Source organism: Onychomys torridus, chromosome 14 (genome assembly GCF_903995425.1).
Source record: "Onychomys torridus chromosome 14, mOncTor1.1, whole genome shotgun sequence".
Classification (NCBI taxonomy): domain Eukaryota; kingdom Metazoa; phylum Chordata; class Mammalia; order Rodentia; family Cricetidae; genus Onychomys; species Onychomys torridus.
This window is the reverse complement of record NC_050456.1, coordinates 71,574,104-71,595,401: the sequence shown is the minus strand read 5'-3', so window position 1 is coordinate 71,595,401 and position 21,298 is coordinate 71,574,104. Positions and strand designations below refer to the sequence as shown.

The window sequence follows — 21,298 nt, the reverse complement described above, 5'->3', positions numbered from 1 at the left end:
AATGTTAGAGCACTTACAAAGAGTATGTTTTTATCTATGTTTGTATTTTACAATATAATGTGTATATTTATATACTTAACATGTATGTATATGTTTAACATCTGGCACACATTTTCTTTTAAGGGTTTATTCTGGACTTTTCTCTTTGCCAATAAATGTAGATACATGAGAATCTGAATAGATTTAAAGTGCTCCTTTAGATTCTTTGACAGTACCTTTACATAGCTGTAGTTACTATGGTTTTCTACTAGTTAAAAGCTCCTTCTTATTTTCCAGTGTTGTAACAATACAAATCAATGTGTTTCTGTTTGTATAGTTGTCTGATTTATTCCTCAGACAAGCTTCTAGGTACAGGATTGCCGGGTTGAGTATAGACTGCTTGACTTTTAGAGAGACCGAACCAACCCCAGGAAGAATGAAAAGGCCCTCGGGAGCGGTAGTCTGATGTCTCTCTTGTTCCTGTGCTTTCTTTGATTTTAACACTGCATGGTTGTGTAATGGTATTCTTTTTCCCTTTTGTAGTAAGCTGTGCTAGAACAAAATGCAATGAAAGAAACACTGGATGAATGAAAAGCCCTGCTTTGCAGCCCCTCAGCATGGCAGGCCTGCAGCTCATGACCCCTGCTTCCTCACCAATGGGTCCTTTCTTTGGACTGCCATGGCAACAAGAAGCAATTCATGATAACATTTATACGCCAAGAAAATACCAGGTACTAATGAAACCACTAATACTGGAGCATTTTTCACTAAAATGGAAGAAATTAGTATAGAGTTGACACAGCTTATAAAACTCATTTACCCTTTCAAGCTCCTTCTTCTGATTAATTTTCTTGTTTAAAACATTTTTGTTCTTAATTTTCCTTTTCTGTTCTAACATCTGCTGGGTAATTGATTTGTTGTGTTGGTTCTGTTTGTGAGTTCTTTACACACACACACACACACACACACACACACACACACCCCGCCCCAATCCACACTGTTCCTTTATATCCATTTGGGTGTATCAGTACTAATAAGCTGGGTAGGAATGCAGGTTGGTTTGAAAGTGTTCAGCCCTGAGCTAGTAGAAACATACCTAGTGAAGGTTCAGTTCTATGTGTTCTTCTAGAGAACTAACATGTGCAGAAATAATTCTTAAATTGAATTGTTAGTGCCATTTTAATGTATGTTTACAGCAGCCCAGCTGTGTGTAACAACCATTTTACTCCCCTGTTATTCTTGAATAAATGTGAAGACAGTGGTTTTCTTTTTGTAAAGTTGTCTGCAGATTTAGATTTTAGAAAACAGAGACATTTCTCTATTTAAAACAAAAGCCAGTTCTTAAATGTGGTGCCTAGTTAAGAAGTGTATGATCTTTTTCCATGTTTCAGGTTGAGCTCCTGGAAGCGGCTCTGGACCATAACACCATTGTCTGCTTGAACACCGGCTCAGGGAAGACGTTCATCGCAGTCCTGCTCACCAAAGAGCTGGCCCATCAGATCAGGGGCGACCTCAACCCACATGCAAAAAGGACCGTGTTTCTCGTCAACTCTGGTAATCAAACATCATTTACTAAATGTGAGGAGAGAATTGGATGAGCCTTCATATCTAAACAGACTATCTCTGGGTATTGACTAGTCATGAGCTTAGCCCTGCTAGCCGAAGTCCCGTTTCATTTCTCTACCATCTCTCTCATTTGCTCGGACTCTGCATTCCTCTTAATGGGGTTTGCCATAGGGAGATGGCTGAGTGGTTCAAATCACTTTCATTCTAGGTATTTTCACTCGGTAAAGCAGGATGACTAGAGCTAGGAACCTACTTGACATGTGATTTTGTTTTGTTTTGTTTCTTTTGTTTTTGCTGGAGTATTAGAAACTTACATGTGTCTTTAAAGCTACTGAGTAAAGCTTTAGTGTCTCATGTCTTCAAAAATGTATGTATGTTTGGGATTGTCAAAATGAAAGCACAACCTGTGAGCCCAAGATGACCTCCCTTTTGTTTGTAAAGACAGTCTCAGCATAATTCTGTGAGTTGAACAATACTTCTTGGTGGATTGACATGGTTTCATTGAGGAGAGCAAGACAGGCGACTGGAGAGTTGGTTCCCTTCTGACCTGAAAAGGAGTTAGGTCTTAGGATGAAGGAAGTCGGTTGTGAAGCAGGCATGAGGTTGTTTGGAGGAAGTGATGGAAGAGAAAATAGCAGGGCTCCTCGGTGACTTTTAGAGAGGATCTTGGAACTATGATTTTTAAATTAGCCATTCAAAAAATTGGTGGCTAGGTATAACTTGATAATCTTTGTAACTGTTCAGAAAGCCAATTGAGCCCATTGTTCATATTTATCTGTTATCTTTGTGACCAGCAAACCAGGTTGCTCAGCAAGTTTCAGCTGTCAGAACTCACTCAGATCTCAAGGTTGGGGAGTACTCAAACCTAGAAGTAAATGCATCTTGGACAAAAGAGAGATGGAGCCAAGAGTTTACTAAGCACCAGGTGAGACCTGCAGGGATATTTCACTGTATAGATACAAGTCCTGGATTTGATTAACTTGATTAGCCTTAGCTATCTGAGGTAGTTTGAAAATGATGCTTTCCAGTCCCTTTCTAATTTCTCTTGCTGTGGGTTCATCTGAAACCAGTAGGAACAATAAATTGAATGTGAGTGCCATTCAGAGGGTAGAAAAGAGACCAATGCCATTATTTACTTGCTTGAAAACCACAAATACCTGGACTTATTTTGAATTTGAAGAAAATGTTCTTTTGGGTTAGGTATTTTGCAACTGCAAAAGTTTCTTGGTTGAGGCCTCTGGTCTTTGAGAGAGGCTCCCCCTGCCTTCATGTTCCCACGTAGCTAGCATGTACTAAGGGCTTCTTGTGTGTGGTGCTAGGAGATACACAGCAGTTGAGGGCTGCTTGTAACTAACATTCAACAGCCTACTAATTACTAGTATTTCTCACATATTGGAATGGACACACTTAAATAAAGCCTGTCCACAGAACAATAGGCTGGACAAAGAGTACTTAATCTTTAGAAAACCCTGTCAGCTCAGTGTAAATTCTTTTGTGATTTGACTAGATTGACAGGTCTCATCTGTCAGTTATGCCTGGGAAAACCTGAAGTCGATTTAGTAACTTACCATAAGGACGTGGGCTCCCTTTCTAAGGACTTTTTTCTCATAATCTTTCCCTATATTTTCATTGTTTACATCTTGGTTCCAATGTTTGTATATATGTTCTCCATATGTAAATTTTTTGCTTTAATTTTGACCCATGATTTCATTCATAATCTTCACTTCCATATACTGACTCTGGTCTCTGGTAGAGGTATAGCCAGGCAGGTTAATGGCATTTGTGTACTGATGTCAGTTTTATTTTAGGTTCTCATTATGACTTGCTATGTCGCCTTGAATGTTTTGAAAAATGGTTACTTATCACTGTCAGACATTAACCTTTTGGTGTTTGATGAGTGTCATCTTGCAATTCTAGACCACCCCTATCGAGAAATTATGAAGGTAGGTTTTTAGACTTTATCAACTTCAATAATTCATGGTCAAATTATTAAGTTATTGAATATATGCAGTTTTAAATTTAAAAAATTTTAATTTTATAAATATAGGAGTTTGCCTGCATGTATGTCTGTGTATGGCATTTGTGCCTGGTATTCTCAGAGGCCAGAAGAGGATGTCAGGTCTTTCTGAAACCGGAATTACAGATGGTTGTGAGCCAATGTATAAATGCTGGGAATTGAACCTGGGTTCTTTGGAAGAGTAACCAGTGCTCTTAATTGTTGGGCCATCTCTCCACCCTTATATGCTGTATTTACGGGGGGAAAAGAAAAGTCAAAGGGCAGTGGTGTTAGTCTTCTGTATTGGGAACTTGATTCCAGTGTACAGATTAAAACCAGTGTTCATTTAATCTATAATCTATAATGTTTCTACATCGTAATATCAATTGACATATTTTTAGAATATCCAAATGTGCCCTTTTGAGAAATATATCTTTAAACAACGGCAACAAAAATATAGTAATTTATAGTATTAATACTGCTGTTTCCACAGAAGTGGCTATTAGTAATTGCCAGTGGTTTGCCTGTGTTTGGATGTGGCAGTGTCTCTTGCTGTGGTCTGCATGAGGAAGTCCTTACTGTCTATGTCTTTTATGATGTTAGCTCTGTGAAAGTTGTCCATCATGCCCTCGAATTTTGGGACTGACTGCTTCCATTTTAAATGGGAAATGTGATCCAGAGGAGTTGGAAGACAAGATTCAGGAGCTGGAGAATATTCTGAAGAGCCATGCTGAGACTGCGACTGACCTGGTGGTCTTAGACAGGTGTGTGCTGCTCAGTGGCTTGGCTGGCAGAGGTCTGGTTTGACCAGTGTGGGGCCTTTGACAGCCTCTGGAGCACCTTGTATTTGGTACCTGTTTCAGTGAACAAATGGCTGCTAAAAGGAATGAGCAAAACTGACAAGTCTTTTTAAGTAGTTAGTTATCTTCAAGCACAGGCATCTGCCCTTGTTTCTGCAGAGAGCCTCAGATGGGGTGCTGCCATCTTCAGTGATGGCATTGTATGGGGTGACTGGCTGGCTAGTTTATGTCAGCTTGACATAAGCTATAGTTATGAGAGAAGGGAACCTCAGTTGAGAAAATGTCTCCAGAAAGAAGATTGGGCTGTAAACAGACAAGCCTGTAAGGCATTTTCTTAGTGATCGATGGGGGAGGGCCCAGCGTATTGTGGGAGGTGCCACCACTGGGTGCTTGTAGTCCTGGGTTGTATAAGAAAAGCAGGCTGAATGAGCCAGAGGGGCAATCCAGTAAGCAGCACCCCTCTGTGGCCCATGCATCAGCTCCTGGCTCCAGGTTGCTGTCTTGAATTCCTGTCCTGACTTCTTCGACGATGAATTGTGATACAGAAATGTAAGCAAAATAAACCCTTTCCCCATGATTGCTTTCGGTCATGGTGTTTCTTCACAGCAATAGTCACCCAAACTAAGTCAGCCAGCCCTTCCTGTTCCCTCGTGTCGCTAGACTGGGGACTCCTGTCAGGACATTTACCTTCCGTGTAAGGAGCACACCATCAATGCGTGCTTTGTTGTTCTGATCTAGACATCTCAGGGCACACTGAAGAAGGAGTCTCGGAATTCAGCAGGGTACTTTAAAATATTGGAGAACAGCTTATTGTCTTGAAGATTGGTTGCAGGTTTCTGAAAAAGATGCTGTTTGTACTTAGTAAGTTGTCTTGGTTGAGGAGTTAACAGTTTTGAGCTTCTGTAGCTTAATTAACATGGAAGCAGACACATGCGTACAACCTGACCGATACGTTTACCTTTATAGGAAGGAGCTGTGGCAGTTAGTGAAAATTGCCATTTTGGCAGAATCTAGAATTACCTGGCAGCCAAGTCTCTGGCAGATTGTCTTAATTGAGTTGATCAAAGTGGGAAGACTGAGGCAGCACCGTTCCTGGTGTGGGGTCCCGGACTGAATAAAAAGGAGAAGTGAGCAGAAAATGGGCATCCAGTGCTCTGTTTCTTGACTGTGGATGTGATGTGAACAGTTGCTTCAACTTCCTGCTGTTCTGACTTTGCTGCGTTTTGAACACTATCCCTAAACTGAGCTAGAATACCCCTTCCCACTTCAGTCCCTTTTGTCAGGATGTTTGTGATAGCAGCAGCAGCAGAGACTCAGACAGAAGCCTTGTATAAATTAGTAGGGAAATGGTTACAGTGAGCTGGAATAAACTGTGAGTATGGACGTGTATTTGTAAGTAAATAGAACATTCAGTTCACAGCAGAATAGTCTACTGTTCTGATTTGGTGTCTCTGTTTCTTTTCCTGTTGCTGTGATAAAGTACCTAGCTGCTTTAAGCTTCTGCTGCCTTGACTGAAATCCCAACCATGATGGACTGTTCTTTGAACTGTGAGCTCAAATGAACCCATTATTCCTGTGAGGGTAATTTATCTCACAACAAGAAAAGACACGTAAGACATTTAGGTTAAGAAAAATGAAACTATGTATTAAGTGTCTTTATTGTAGTTCACTCACTAAAAATCATCCATATTCTTGTAGTGTATTGTGTACTGTTTGGGTGTCATGATTTGTGGAAGACACAGTGGGTCCAAGGAATGACACCAGGAGTGAATGAAAGCTGGCAGTGTACCTTACAAAATACATTAGTATCAACAGAGTCAGTGAAATGGCTCAGCAGATAAAGCCTGCCTGAGTTACATACATGGCTCCTATCCCTTCCAAGCTCCTGTCCCTCCTTCAGAATGAGTGACATGGTGCTGTCACTTGGCCCTCATCAAGGTGGGGGAGAGAACTGACTTCACAAAGTTACCCTCCTCCTCCTATACTATAGCACTCATTCCTGCCTCTACCATGCGGACACCACAACAAGTAACATTAATAAGTAAACACTCTTCACAGTGAGATCCGCACGGGTTAAAGGAGTTCACATGGGGGCTGGAGAGATGGATCAGCAGTCAGAGTGCTTGCTGCTCTTCCAGAGGACCTAAGTTGGTTCCCACTACTCATTTCAGGTTGCAACCTTGGGCATCTGCACTCATGTATATACCCATATAGAGATACACACATCTTACATAATTAAAAATAACTAAAAATAAAAGTTTTCAAACCATATGTTAAGCTGTACATTTAATGATAAACACTCCTCTTTGACCTCTGCTGATCACTTCTGTTTCCGGAAAATAATTATTGAGTATTTTGAACATTTTTCTTCTCCATTCTGCCTCAGTGGGCAAGAGGTGGCAGTCAACCTACAAAACAAAACCAATTCTAGGACTCTAGTGAACTCCCTTCACAGAGTTCTTAGAACCTTAGCCTTGCAGTGATTGCTTGCACCTAACTCAGTGAATAGCCAAGTGCCACTAGAGAAGGCATGTTGGGAGTCTGCCTTTTTGCTTAAGTAGAGACATAAACTCAAACTAAGATAGAGGAGGTAAATGAATCAGTGTTGTATTGGATTTTTATAAGATGATGCAAAGGGCATTTGAGGAAGGCAAGAGACTTTATAGCTGACAGAACCTTCCAGGGAAGGTGGTGGTTGGTCTTGTTCTGATGGAATGACCTAATATTGTTGACATTCATCTCTTTTTACATCCTCCTTGCATTTGGGTTAAGTCAGAGTAGAGCTCCCAGCACACTTGAGATGTAGTAACAATTCAACTTGCATTCTTTTCTTTTTCCTTTAGGAAACCTCTTGTAAATAATACTTATTTAAAAACAAAAAAGGCTGTATATTTTCTGTGGGGAAATTCAGAAATATGAAAAATAATAATTAAAATAAGTACCTAAAATTCTACCACACTGCTAACATTTTGGAATATTTTCTTAGTATCTTCTTTTCCTTGTTTTTTAAAAAGCAGTTATGCATTTTCACTGATATTGACAACTTGTTTCTGATTTTAAAGATACACTTCTCAGCCGTGTGAGATTGTGGTAGATTGTGGACCATTTACTGACAGAAGTGGGCTTTATGAAAGACTGCTGATGGAATTAGAAGAAGCACTTAATTTTATCAATGACTGTAATGTATCTGTACATTCAAAGGAAAGAGATTCTACTCTGATTTCCAAACAAGTAAGTATGTGTAGAATCTCTCCATTGAGCACTGCAATAAGGGTATACTTCTGTTGAGGATGTTTCCCACACATCTCAGTTAAAACTATCTTATTAGCTCCGGACATTCTTCATTTGAACATGTGATAGCTCGCACTTTATGGTCAAGGTTGGGTTTGCTTGGCAGGCACTTGTATTTGTATGTTATAACCTTCTCTGCAGGACTAAGGGTTCCGATCATGCTTGTTTAAGAAGTGAGTCCAGTTTGGTTTGGTTTGGTTTGCTTTGGTCAGAAGAGTCAGTTCCCGCTGGAACTTTTGCTCTGAGTTCTCTGCTGTTTGCTAGCATTTGTAACAGGAATAGCCCACACCTGCAGCCGCAGCCACAGCACTCTCTGCCTTTCAGCTTGTTAGAAGTGAAAAGTATGGGACCCATTTCTGGGCTGCTGAATTGAGTCGAGGAGAGAGGGGGCTTGACTTTGAAAAGGCCTTCCAGTGATCCTGATGGCATTGATGCTTGACAACTAGTAACCATTCTAGGGCTTTGTAGTGAAATTTTTTTTTTTTTTTTTAATATCAATACCCTCTTAAATGTGGCTCAGAATTTTGCATAATGTTTTAATTTTTTTTTTAAATAGCAATGTCCAGATTGGTTTGTTGTTGGTTTTGTTGTTGTTTTTTGAGACAGAGTCACATTATATATCTTTAGTTGTCCTTGAATTCACTCAGTAGACTAGTCTGACCTCTGACTCAAAGAGATCCACCAGCCTTTGTCTCCTGGGTGCTGAGATAAAGGTGTGTGCCACTATGCCTAGCCTTGTTTGGGTTTTTTAACCCTATGAATCTTGCTAAATCCATTTGCAATCCATTGTCTTCACTGGCATATAGAACTGATAGTTGCCCCATTAGAGCCTGGCTGTGCATTTTTATTCAGCTCAGCAGAAGTTAGAAGTTGGGCTACTCTGGACAGGCTCCAAAATGAGATTCTGGATTTTACTGAATGCTTCATTACAATGAACCCAGAGGGGACAGTGGACAGTGGTATAGAACTGTCCAACCTTTGTAGAGGGAAGTGCTGGTGCTAGCCTGGCCAGAATTCACCCATACTTCCTAGCATTTCATTTTAATATTCATTATAATAGAAAAACATATGTATGAATGACTAGGGAATCTGGAACATGAATACAATTGAAGGGAAATTGCTTTTGTCTTTGCTGAGCTACTGCACTCCATGGCTCTTTACAGGGAGCAGGTGATGCAATTATACTTCTGACAAATATCCTGCATCCAAAGTTCAGGTTTTTAATATCTCATACAGTTGCATATTTTGGGTGCTATTTATTATCTTTGCTGGGAGAAAAGGAGCTGGTTCTAGGCATAGGTCTGTGAAAGGGAAGTTGGGAAGACCATTAAGCGGTTCCTGTAATGTTAAGGAATTGATCTCTGTGTTCCTGTTGGGGTCAATAGGTTTTGAAGGAGCACTTTAGGACCTCCGAAGCCCCAGTTGAGCTGTCTGAAAGGATGTGTTGATCATCTAGCTTTTGGCTTTCTTCACTTTTCCCATAGATGCTCTCGGACTGCCGGGCAGTGTTGGTTGTTTTGGGACCCTGGTGTGCGGATAAAGTAGCTGGGATGATGGTAAGAGAACTGCAGAAGTACATCAAACACGAGCAAGAGGAGCTGCACAGGAAATTTTTATTGTTTACAGACACTTTGCTGAGGAAAATACATGCACTATGTGAAGAGCACTTCTCACCTGCCTCACTTGACCTGAAGTATGTAACTCCTAAAGTCATGAAACTGCTCGAGATCCTGCGCAAATACAAGCCCTATGAGCGACAGCAGTTTGAAAGTGTGGAGTGGTACAATAATAGGAATCAGGATAACTATGTGTCCTGGAGTGATTCTGAGGATGATGATGACGATGAAGAAATTGAAGAAAAAGAAAAGCCAGAGACAAATTTCCCTTCTCCATTTACCAATATTTTATGTGGAATTATCTTTGTGGAAAGAAGGTACACAGCAGTTGTCCTCAACAGGTAACTGTCGTGTGGGGAAGCAGTGCTGAGAGGGCTTGAAGAGCCTATAGACAGGTCTGTTTCTGACTTTTGCAAGGTCTCATCCAGAAGTCGTGTGTCATGCTGTCCTGAATTAACAAAGAGGATGCCTACTGTCACTTTCTCTAAAGGCTAATTTTGACACAATTGACATTTTTGTTTTAAAGGTTGCTAATTCATTCTAATTCAAAGTAGAGAACATACAGAAAGATTGAGTTGAAGTAAACCATACCTTGTTTTGTGTACAGTTGCTGGATTTAGTTCAGTTGTCTATCAGTGTTTAACTGTATTTAGACTCTGTGTTGAGTATTTCTTACACAGCTCTTTACAGGCTCCTAGGATACACTTTATCTGAGTATTGAGGGTGAATTTTTTTTTTTTAATTAAAAATTTTCACCTCAAAGGTGATACTGTGAAATGGTTTCTGGGCATACAGGTCTTGAAGTCCTTAGACCCTTCAAAATAAGTGTCTTTTATATGCTAAAGAGTTGGTTGGCTTCAGAATGAGGATGGGTCTGGAATGATCTATCTAGGCCAGATTGGGAGTTAGCTCTTCCCCACTGGTTGGGGAGGGAAAAAGGGGCTGAGGGCTGAGTTGATGACTGATGGCCACTGATTTAACCAGTCATGCTATATAAGAACACTTTCACAAACCCAGAAGATAAGGGGAGAGAGCTTCTGGATCACTGAAGTTCCTGCATGGTGTGGACTTAGGGTGGAAGTCATGTGCCCCTCCTCGAATCTTCCCTTGTGCATCCATTCATCTGCATCCTTTATATTAACTTGTATCATAAACCAGTAAACAGTGTCCTGGGCCCTTTGGCCACTCTGAAGAGGACCCTACTTGGGGCTTGTGACTAGCTTCTGAAAACTAGGAGCATTTTCTTGGAGACAACCTTTCAGACTTTGGAATCTGATCATGTATCTCCAGGTTGATAGTGCCAGAATCAAATTAAGTTTCAGAACACAAGCAGCAACATGTCTGCTTTTACAGAACTGATTGTTTGCTGGGGAAGATCTGTGCCTTCTAAGGTCATATAGAAGCTTTCTATATTGACCTTTGTGTTTGAGAACATGGGAAGGACCATTGTTCAATCTTCCAGGTTGCACTGGGGAGAATTTAGAGGTAGATTCATAGTTTAGTTTGGTTTATAGACTGCTTATTAAAACATTCTGAGTTGGAAGAGAATGTTACAAAGTTCTGAAAATATTAATTAAGATAATGGTTAGTCCCTGTTTATATTAATTAATACAGTACCCCCACCCCACCTCCTGAATATAGACCTGGACACAGAACTGTGCTTTAACTATGTGTCAGGTGGTCATTTACCTATGGTGGGTTTGGGTTTTTGATTGAAGTTCTATCATTTCCTTCCTAAAGAGGGTCCTTATTTTTTTGTACTTAAGGCTGTACTTTTCTGGGAGATCCATTAATTGGCCAAAGTTCAATCTCAGTAGTCATCTCTAAGGAGAAATTAAGCTTTGTTTTCTGAGGTAGTTGGGATTTTTTTTTTTCCCCTTAACTACTTCTTGAATGGTAGGAGTTTTAAATTTTTTGAGTAATGGGAAATTGGATTGGATAGCAGTCATCTGGCAGTTTTCAATTGGGTGATTTTGCTGGTCACTGAGTCTAGGCCTCCTGATGGATATGAATTGAAATAACTTGAGGTACGGAATTATATTTCAACAGGACGTTAGTATTGGAGGGGACCTCACTGAGCATCTAATCCAACCGCTTAGTTCTAAAAATGCCACAGGAGGAAAAGTGATTTGCTCGAAGTTAAATTGCTAGTCAATGGCAGAGACAGTTGTAGAATCCTCATACCCAGCTCCCAGCTTCCCTTTCTACAATCACGGTGCTCCTAGGTGTCCCTGAGCACTTTCAGCAAGAAGCAAGTCAGGATCAGGGAGCCTGTGACTGATGTGGGGGGGTAGGGAAGATAGTATTTAGACTGAGGAAAAGGCATTTCAGTGGTAAAAGTGTTGAACATTGGCATAGTTTGTTTGGTGCCTCTCTGTGGATAGACTCCCTGCTCTGTGTCTGATGGCATAGGTGAACATTTTCTGGGGCTTGGAGAGAATGAGAGTTTATCTTCTTTCTGCCCCAATTATAAGAGCTTTTAAAGAACTCATGCTAGGATCTGCATGTGTTTTATGCAGAGATGTGTCAGTTTTCATTGCAGAATTATTAGCCAGAAAAAATTTATCTAAAAATCAACCACTTCCTGTTGACTTAAGGATCAGATTAATTGTGATCAGCTTTTATAAAATGTGGCTGCAGTTAGTGTTCTAGGATGAATGAAGAGCAGTCTGAGGTTGACTCTCTGGCATCTAAATAAAGGTACAGTAGAAGTTTTGTTCTAATATGAGCAGATGGATGGAGTCCTGTATTTGCTCACCAGTTTCCCTATGATCAAGACCCGTGTCTCAACCAAGGGAACCAACATTAGTGCAGTACTAGGCGCTGCACCCCTGGATTTGTCTTAGTTTTGCCATTTTCCCTGTCTTTGAGATGTAGTTAAGATTAGCCTCAAACTAGGGCCCCTTCTGTCCTAGCCATTTGCTGGGGTTACATGCTTGCCCCTGTTCCTTTTGTTTTGTTTTGGGGAGGCAGGATCTCATTTAGTCCAGGCTGGTTTCAAACTCATTATATAGCTGAGGGTGACCTTGATTCTTCCTCCTAATTGGTTCGATACAGGTGTGTGTCACCACCTCAGCTTTCCTGTCATCCCCAGGGATCATATAGCATCCTTGTATCGCCCCAGCCTTGTCTGGCCTTTCCTTATTTCTGATGGTCTTGAGGGTCAGGAATATTGGTGGGGCATGTCATATGCTGCTGCTCCATTTGGACTGGCTGGTGATGTTCTTAGGGTTAAACTAGGGTAGGGGATTTCAGAGAATACTGTAGAGATGGTACTCCTCTCTGGTCATATCATACTAGGGACTGGCATAACAAAAACCGTCATTGAGATGTTTAGCCTCCTCTTAGTGTCGGTCAGCTGTCCTACCGTGAAGTGTTTATCCTTTTCTGATTTACACTTTCTTTGGAAGCAAATTTCCACATCTAGATTGTCTGCAGAAGGAGGGAATGATTAACCTCCACTTCCTGGGGAGGCAGTGTATATGTGCCTATTGTTTGGAGTTATCCTTGACTCCTTTGTCCTATTTACTTACCTTTCTGTTTGTATGTATTGGCTCAGTGTGGACTCAAGTCTAAATTTGGGGTCATAACCCAGTAGACGGTTGTTCATTCAGCTGCTCGGTTGTTCTAATCTGGCTAGTAGGGGCTGTTTGTGGGTAGCTTGTTTACTCCTTTTACACGCCTTCGTGCATTTGCATTTTGTGCACTTCTTTACTTGGTTAACAGATATGTCATCACTGCTCTTAATCATAATAGGGCTTTGTAGATTACTTTAATGTGTTGTTATATGTATGTGTAGTTACAAGGTTCTTGTATTGTCTATTGCCATAGCCATAATCAGCCACTTTTGCAAAGGACCCCCTCTCCTCTTTAAACCATTTCATATACACATATTTTATAAACTTAGCTAATTTTAAAGTCTACACACCTGTATCTATAAAATCTAGTAACACCTCTCCTCCATCTTACTGTTAGTCCATGTGAATGTACACAGAAACAGTGCACTGTCCTGTGACTGTTGGGGGTCAGGATAGGAGCTGGGCAGAATCATAGAGGAGTGAGGTTTGGTTTGCTTACATTGACAAGATAGCATGAGGCTTAAGGGACACTAGTAGGAAAGTGTTGTGATGTACTTCAAGTACATGGAGACATTTCAGATGTTTGTATGTAAGCATGTTCATTCTGTTGTGTCTGTATTATGTAGCATGTGTGGTCATAAAACAGTTTTCATAATCTAGTTCACATGTACACCTCTCTGTGTTGGTCATGCCATCTTAATCCCCCTGGAAGGTACCATGTGGCACACTCTCTGCCTGAATTGAAAAGAGAGGTTGAAAGTACATGTGTGGACACTCTGAGAAGTAACTTGACAGAATTTTATGCTTCTTGAATATAATACAGTTGAATTTTAGTGCTTTTAAATTTCATTTTCTTAGTAGTTTGTTTTTATGGAATTTTACAAAAATATAGGTCTTTGGTGAGTTGGGGAGGTTTTTGAAAAATCTGGCTCTCTGCTCTCATGTTGTGGATCCAGGGAGAACTATGGAGCTCAGCACATAGCTATCAACTCCATTTCAATATCCACAGGAACAGGGCCTTCTTACCTGTTCCATCATCTGCCAATAATTCTTAAAGAAGTTGTGCTAATTGCTTATAGTAGACACTTCTTTTATTTTCCTTGAAGCCCATGGCTTAGGCTTGGGACATGATTAGGCATTCTCTACATTAGTCCAGCGGAGCAATCATTTTCTGTTTAATGTTAACAGCACACATACACAACATTACATTATTGCTTACAAGGTATTTTTATTAATGTGCGTGTTGTTGCTTCATCTCTGCAATTGGATGTCAGCATCATTAAGGAGAAATAAATTCCTGTTAATATTTCCATTTCTCAGCTAATTGAAGCCTGCCAGCTTGGTAATTTGGGCAAAGCATATTCTTAATTAGGAGTAACTTTAAGTACATTTTAAAACCTCCCATTACATTCAGATTGGTGCTTATTTATGTAAACTAAAACTAACAGTACATGTTATTTCTAAGGTAATTTATTTCAGATTTGGGGTTTTGAGGGACGCTGCTTGTTTTCATGGAATTCTGTTCTTTCTCGCTGACATAGGGTATTCATCACAATAATGAAACAGACCTTGGAACGGGAGATCATGAAGCTTCTGATTCTAAACGTTTAAAGTCATTGAACCCTAGAACAAACTCTGGCTAGCTTGACCGGTTTTGCTGACTGGGGGCACAAGATACTCTACATGGCCACTGCATTTTGATTTTGCCAGCTCTTTGATATTGGCCTGTTTCGTGTATATATTAAAGAAGAATGGTTTGACTTAACGCAACTCTCCGTTAGGGATTCATACTACATAGCATGATCTCAGAGGGACCATGTGGAGTCACTTAGGTCAGGTGTGGAACCGTTTATCCTGTGCTGAGTCTTTGAACGTGGGTATTTCCAAATAGCTGTAATGGCAGCACTGGCTGTTAACCTTCGTTCTGTGTAATGCGATCCGTTCTGTAGCTCTTTTCCATGTTGTAGTCAGAAGGCCCCTTTGGGTTTCTGGCACCACAGGTTAATGCCAAGGAGCAGGTGGGAAGGGGGCCATAGCTTCGGGCTCCTTCATAACAATGTGCTGGGAAGTCTTTAGCATAGCTGTGGAGAAGCCCAGGACTCTGCAGACTAAACTCTGTAACTCATGGCCCGGGGGCCAAAAGAGGATCTGACTGATGGCCCTTCTTTCCTAAGAACTCTGCTTTTAGTGATCATGCTGTTGGTAAGATGAACATGGTGGGCCACTGTCATACCTATGGAGGAGCATGTGAGGTTAGATTCTGCACTCACTGCTCTGCAAGGACCTCCACAGAGGAGAGGCTTGTGAGCAGCAGCTATTGAAGCCAGGCATGCTAAAGGTGTGTCGAGCAGTCTGCCATCTTTACATGTGGTTCTCGTGGGGCTGTGGTTCTCTGACTAGCTTGGTCCTCTTCTGGGACACCATTTTGTTAAGTCATTGTCACTAAATCGGAGGTTGGAAGTAAAGTGACCCTTTGACTTGTCGGTGTGAGCTAGCCTTGCATTTGTCATGAAATACCCACCCTCCAGATGTGTGTGGTAAGACAGGGTTGTTCTTGAAGTTGTCAACTTGACACAGCCTAGAGTCATCTGAGAGGAGAACCTCAATTGAGGAATTGGTCTGGGGGGGTGGGAGGGATTGCCTTGCTTGTTAATTGATGTAAGAAGGCCCAATGCACTGTATAGTACCCACCCTAGCAGGTGGAACTAGGCTATATAAGAAAGCCAGCTGAGTATAAGCTGGCTTGTGAGCTTTCCAGCAAGCGTCATCCTCTGCTGTTCCTGCTCTACGTCTTTGGTTGTGAAATACGTTTGGTCACAACCTTGGTCAGAGGTCATGCTGTGTGGAAGAGTGAGCTGGATTCCCATCAAGTTCCTGCCTTGAGTTGATACCCCAGCTTCCCTCAATGATGGACTATGACCTGGAACTGTAAGCTGAAATAGCCCCATTCCTCCCCAACTCACAGCAACAGAAGTGGAACTACAGCAACTGTTTGGTTAGGGATGTTGGCCCAAGCAAGACAAGAACAAGGAGAACCTCTGGACATGCACTCCTAGGAGTCTTAAAGGAGACCTTGGAGTAGATTTGGAGGGTCTGGAGAGATGGCTCAGTGGTTAAGAGTGCATACTGCTTTTCCAGAGGTCCAGTGTTTGGTTGCTGTATTGGGTGGCTAACAACAGTCTGACTCTGGTTTTAGGAATTCTGATGCCCTCTTCTGGCCTCTGTGGGCACTGTACACATGCGGTACACAGACAGACAAGCAGGCATTGTGTGTGGGCATAATACAAGTAGAAAAATGAAAATAAGAAAACCCAAAAGTTAAACTATGTCCCTTGGAAGTGTTTAACTCCACATATGTCTTACATCCTTAGATTGATAAAGGAAGCTGGCAAGCAAGATCCAGAGCTGGCTTATATCAGCAGCAACTTTATAACTGGACATGGCATTGGGAAGAACCAGCCTCGCAGCAAACAGATGGAAGCAGAGTTCCGAAAGCAAGAGGAGGTGACCGTGACAGCAGTGCTTCTTAACACGCTGAGAAACCTGGGCCGGGACACCTTCCTGCAGAGTCCCAGCAGTTACTTCATTTTCTTATCTAGGAAACTTCATATAAAGATGCTAAAATCTAAGTGTGCTGGCAGACAGGATCCATTTGTTTGTTTGTTTTCTATTTCACTTTAGATTAGCAGATTAATTTCCGTTTCAGGCACGTGGTCTTAGCATTTGAGCATATTCCAGGTCTGGGAAGTAGAAGAGCCAGTGTGAGGTCTCTGGATGAAGAACAGCATGTGCTATTTAACTTAGCTGTGTTGGGAAATATAGTAGTTACTTTTCTTATAACTGACTAAATCCTCACAAGCCACTTGGGGAAGGAATGGTTTATTAGGCTTCGTGATTTGAGAGTATACTCTATTATGGCAGGGATGGTATGATGACCGGAGTGTGAGCCAGCTGGTCCTGTTGAATCTGTAGTAAGGAAACAAATAGATGAAACCTGTGCCAAGCTTGCTGTCTCCTTTTTGTTGAGACCTGGACCCCAACACATAAATGATGCATGCATTTAAGGTGGATCTTCTCACCTCACTTAAACTTTTCTGAAAAGATTTTTACAAAGAGGCCCAGGGGTTTGTCTCCTAAGTGATCTGATCTAAGTCTCATCAAGTTGACTAATCAGTATTAGCCGTCACAGATGGTAATGTGATTTTAAATTCTGTGTGAAAACATTTGCCCTTTTTTTAAACCAGTTTTGTTTTCTTTAAATTAAAAGTTTCTCAGGTACTAGGAAATAAGCAAAGCTCTGCTGCTGACTTAATTCCAAGTGCCCTTGGAGAGTTTAGTGATGCAGCTCTGCCATCTTTGCAGAGATGTTGGCACAACACAGTCTCCCAGACAATGGGTGCCACTGTGGCAGGACAGAGTAGCAGCAGGTCTCCAGGAGGGGTTCACTGCATCACTTACTTGGTTAGATAGTTTGTGGTCAGTAAAGAGGAAGCCTGAAGCCGAAAGTCTGAAGGTGTCTGGTGAAAAGTACTGTCATTAAATCAAGACCAGTGGGCATGTGCCTGTGGCCTTGCTGGTTCTAAAACATTGTTACCTTCCCTAGATTGACCTTAGAGATGTAGTGTGCCCAGGGAATATGTCAGAAGTGATTTTCTAATGTTTTCTTTGGGAAAGTTCTTAGAATTGCTTTTCTTGGTGAATTTTTTTCAGGTACTTAGGAAATTTCGAGCACATGAGACTAACCTGCTCATTGCAACAAGTGTTGTAGAAGAGGGTGTGGATATTCCCAAGTGCAACTTGGTGGTTCGTTTTGATTTGCCCACGGAGTATCGATCATATGTTCAGTCTAAAGGACGAGCGCGAGCCCCGATCTCTAATTATGTGATGCTAGCAGATACAGACAAGATAAAGAGCTTCGAAGAAGACCTTAAGACCTACAAAGCTATAGAAAAGGTGCAATCACAAAGTTAACCTGTCTCCTTTTTATGTGTGTGCATGGGAAGAGAAAAAGGTGGTTCAACAGAGCGCAGTTTCAGCAGTGTGTACATATAAGGGAGGTGAGATGATCACAGAAACCTAGAATGCACCAGTCAAGTAGCAGTGCAGAAGGTCCTGTGGCTCATTTGAGAAGTGTGGCTGAGGAAGGGCGCTATAAGTGTGGAGAGCATGGTGGCCAGGGAGTGAGTTGTGGCAGGAGAGTAATGAGATATTGGTCACCAACAAGAGACTGACAGTGTCCTTTGTGTGTACATGCACAGTTCCATATAATCTTTGTGCTGTGTGTTTCCATATGGCTGGAGCTGGGAAGATTCTGTGGAGAGCTTGGCTGCAACAAATGGCTTTGGAATTTTTGAAGTATATTAGGAAAGATGGTTGTGTCACACAGCATACATCAAAAGGTTTTTTTTTGTTTTGTTTTGTTTTTTAAGAGCAGGGTGTTACTATGTAGCCCTAGCTGGTCTAGAACCCATGGTCATTGTACTTCAGCTTCCTGAATGCTTGGGTTATAGGCAGGTGCCACCATGCCTGGATAGAGAGTTTTCTCTGTAGATACAGAGGCAGAAAGCTAACATGTGGCAAAGAAGATACTTGTTCTCACTCTTGTCTTGTTTGTGAATGCTCAGATCTTAAGAAACAAGTGTTCAAAGTCAGTGGATGGTGCTGAGGCTGACGTCGATGCAGTTGTAGATGATGATGATGTTTTCCCACCGTATGTATTGAGGCCTGATGACGGGGGTCCACGAGTCACAATCAACACTGCCATTGGACACATCAACAGGTGAGAGAGTCAATCATTTGTCAGTGTTGGAGGTGGAAGTCTAAACTTGCAGGTATCATGTAGTCTGTCTCCATGGGTGAATAAATGGCAGCTTTACAACAGGACATTGGCAGACTGTACCCAGTGGCAAGTGCCACTACCAAGAAAAATAAAGGTACAATGACCACAGTAAGACAGCTTGAAGACACAGTTTCACGTCAGGACACATTAGCCAAAAATGTATAAGCTGGGTTTAATCTTGAGAAAAATCTCATGGACACTTAAGTTGAGAGGCAGGCTCCAAAGGATAGACTGAGTTTTCAAGTTGCAAAACAAGGTCACTGAGATCAAGGAAAGATCAAAGATCTTTCTCTCTCTCCCCCTTATCTCCTCACCCATGTGTGTTTCACGCAGGCCTGTCACCTCTATCCTCTTTAATAAAACACTTCTGTGGTCTTGTCGTGTTCGGGACGTGTTCCTAGCGCCACTTAAATACTAACTAAAGATGTGACATCCTGGTGTGACCTCTGATCCTGGGCTGCATGCTTTGACTACAAAGAATATTTTTGTGAAACTTGAATGATTTTTCTGGGTGAAGGGCAGATAAGAATTCCCTAGTACTCTGACAGCATTTTAAAGTCTAAAAGTTTTCAAGTAAAAATGTAAATTAAATCTTACATTTGCCCCTTTGTTTTGCTCTTAAATGAGATTTATCCTGGTATATAAAATAGGCCTGTAACTGTTCTTCTTAATTCTTAGCAATGTTAACAGCTCGGGGGAAAAGTAAATTCTACTGAAGTTTAATTATACTTGATGGCTAATGGAAAATTCAGCACTGCACAGTGCAAAAATTTAAAGTGGAATGCGTTCTTTGCCTGTGTTTTAATTGTGGCTGTTTTCTGTGGGGTCCTGTTTCCTGTTAGTGGAGAGTGAATGATAATGGTGTTGGGAAATGGACTTGTGGGCATGAACCGTACCCTCAGCAGTCACTGGGGTGTCCTACTGCCAGGCCTCTTTGTAAACAAAACCAGGAATCTGCTTACTCACGGATGTCATGTGCACACATTCATATCTGCATTATGTTTCATCCTTTGCTTCTGCTGCCCCCATTTTTACTGTGGCTCATTCTAGATATCCTTTTTTCTTTGCACTTCCCTCTTCCTGTGGTGAGAAATCTGATCCACTGTGCTCAGGTGTGCAGTGTGTCCTCAGCCCTACTATCCACTGGCCTTTCTTGTCTTCAGAGCACCCTAGCTGCACAGGTCTTCCCCTTTGAGTTTGCTGGCCCTCCCAACACCTGTCTTCCTTGGACCAGCTTTCTCTGGACCTTCTTCCTGCTCTGCCACCATATTATTCTACCACTCAATGGGGCTTCTGGTTCTGGTTCCCTCTTGATTCAACCCTAGACTATCCTGATACCTTTCTCTCACATGCCATGGCTGCTGGCAAGTGTAAGATGGTTAAGAAACCAACACTGGTAATGCACTCTTGTTGCTAACTCGGAGTACTATTGTATTGTGCAGTGTCATAAACTCTAGGTGTAGGGTGACCTTTGAAAAGCAAGTTTCAGTTTTAACTAAAGTAAGATTGTGTAATATAGTTTCCTAGTAACACACATACATTTCCAGTGCCTAGTTCTGTCCTGTTCAAGGTTAAGGAGCAACAAAGAACATTCCTATGCAAATGGCCGCCTAACAGGAGATGTTTTGAATGTTGAGACAATTTTCTATCAGTTTCTCATTTGTAGATTCAACTTCAGAATTCTTTTCTTCACAGATATTGTGCTCGATTACCAAGTGATCCGTTTACGCATCTAGCTCCCAAATGTAGAACCCGAGAGTTGCCTGATGGTACATTTTATTCAACTCTTTATCTTCCGATTAACTCACCTCTTCGAGCCTCCATTGTTGTAAGTTAAGAAAAAGACATGACATGACTTGCATTGAAGTATGCCATTAGGGCTTGTCCAGCTTCTCTAAGACATCCAAGTTATAAATTTGGTTTTAACATCTATACTCTGAAAAATGATTTGTACATCACATAGTCAGGTCTATGTTCAGGTTTTTATAGACTACACTCTGCAAACTCTTAGAACTTGACCGGATGACTCCTGGAAGTTCCTTTTAGGCTCTTACTAATTTGAACCTTTTTGAGAAATCAGTGGGCTGTGGCTTTGCATGTAGTGACACAGAATTCATTAAATGTAGTTCAGCTGCTCTGGCTGAGATTTGCCTTTTGGAAACTACTGCCCTTTCCTTGGTTCCAGTACTAATTTGCAGATGTTCCGAAATGAGTGATTTCAAGTCCACAGAAAAACTGTTCCACATTAATATATATCATAGTTAGATTCTAGTATGTCTTTACCTTTTTGTTGCATATTTGTTGACTAATGAAAATAATACTTTATAATTTTATTAAAATGAACATTTACTTGAAATTATAACATCCTAATACTAAATTCATTTTTTAGTGGTTATGGTTTTAAAAGATGGGTATTTCAGTATGGGGATGTAGCTTGATGGTAGAGCCCTTGCCTCATCTGTGTGAGACCCTAGATTTCACACCTAGCACCACCAAAATTTGGAGAGAAAACAAACAACAAACAACTAGAATTTTTGAAAACTTGTTGGTATTTTCAAACTAAAGTACTTCGTTCTGGGAAGTTGGGCATCAACAGTATCAGGCAGCGGTTCCAAGGCTGTTCATTGGGTTGG

The 21,298-nt window shown here is 41.3% G+C and overlaps 1 protein-coding gene across 4 annotated transcripts in view; it reads left to right on the top strand.

Moving 5' to 3' along the window:
* The window catches only part of Dicer1 (dicer 1, ribonuclease III), a 65,654-nt gene that overhangs the window by 21,024 nt on the left and 23,332 nt on the right, over positions 1-21,298 (top strand). For 3 of the 4 annotated variants that reach the window (XM_036206258.1, XM_036206257.1, XM_036206256.1), the window contains 11 exons: positions 523-710; positions 1,371-1,533; positions 2,340-2,470; positions 3,354-3,488; positions 4,145-4,305; positions 7,404-7,572; positions 9,117-9,589; positions 16,198-16,330; positions 17,537-17,779; positions 18,451-18,605; positions 20,361-20,493. In XM_036206258.1, the coding sequence (XP_036062151.1) occupies positions 567-710; positions 1,371-1,533; positions 2,340-2,470; positions 3,354-3,488; positions 4,145-4,305; positions 7,404-7,572; positions 9,117-9,589; positions 16,198-16,330; positions 17,537-17,779; positions 18,451-18,605; positions 20,361-20,493 (2,040 nt within the window). In that variant the 5' untranslated portion in view covers positions 523-566. Of the gene's footprint in view, positions 1-522; positions 711-1,370; positions 1,534-2,339; positions 2,471-3,342; positions 3,489-4,144; positions 4,306-7,403; positions 7,573-9,116; positions 9,590-16,197; positions 16,331-17,536; positions 17,780-18,450; positions 18,606-20,360; positions 20,494-21,298 lie in introns of those variants that run through there. The other variant, XM_036206259.1, reaches the window with a different exon arrangement.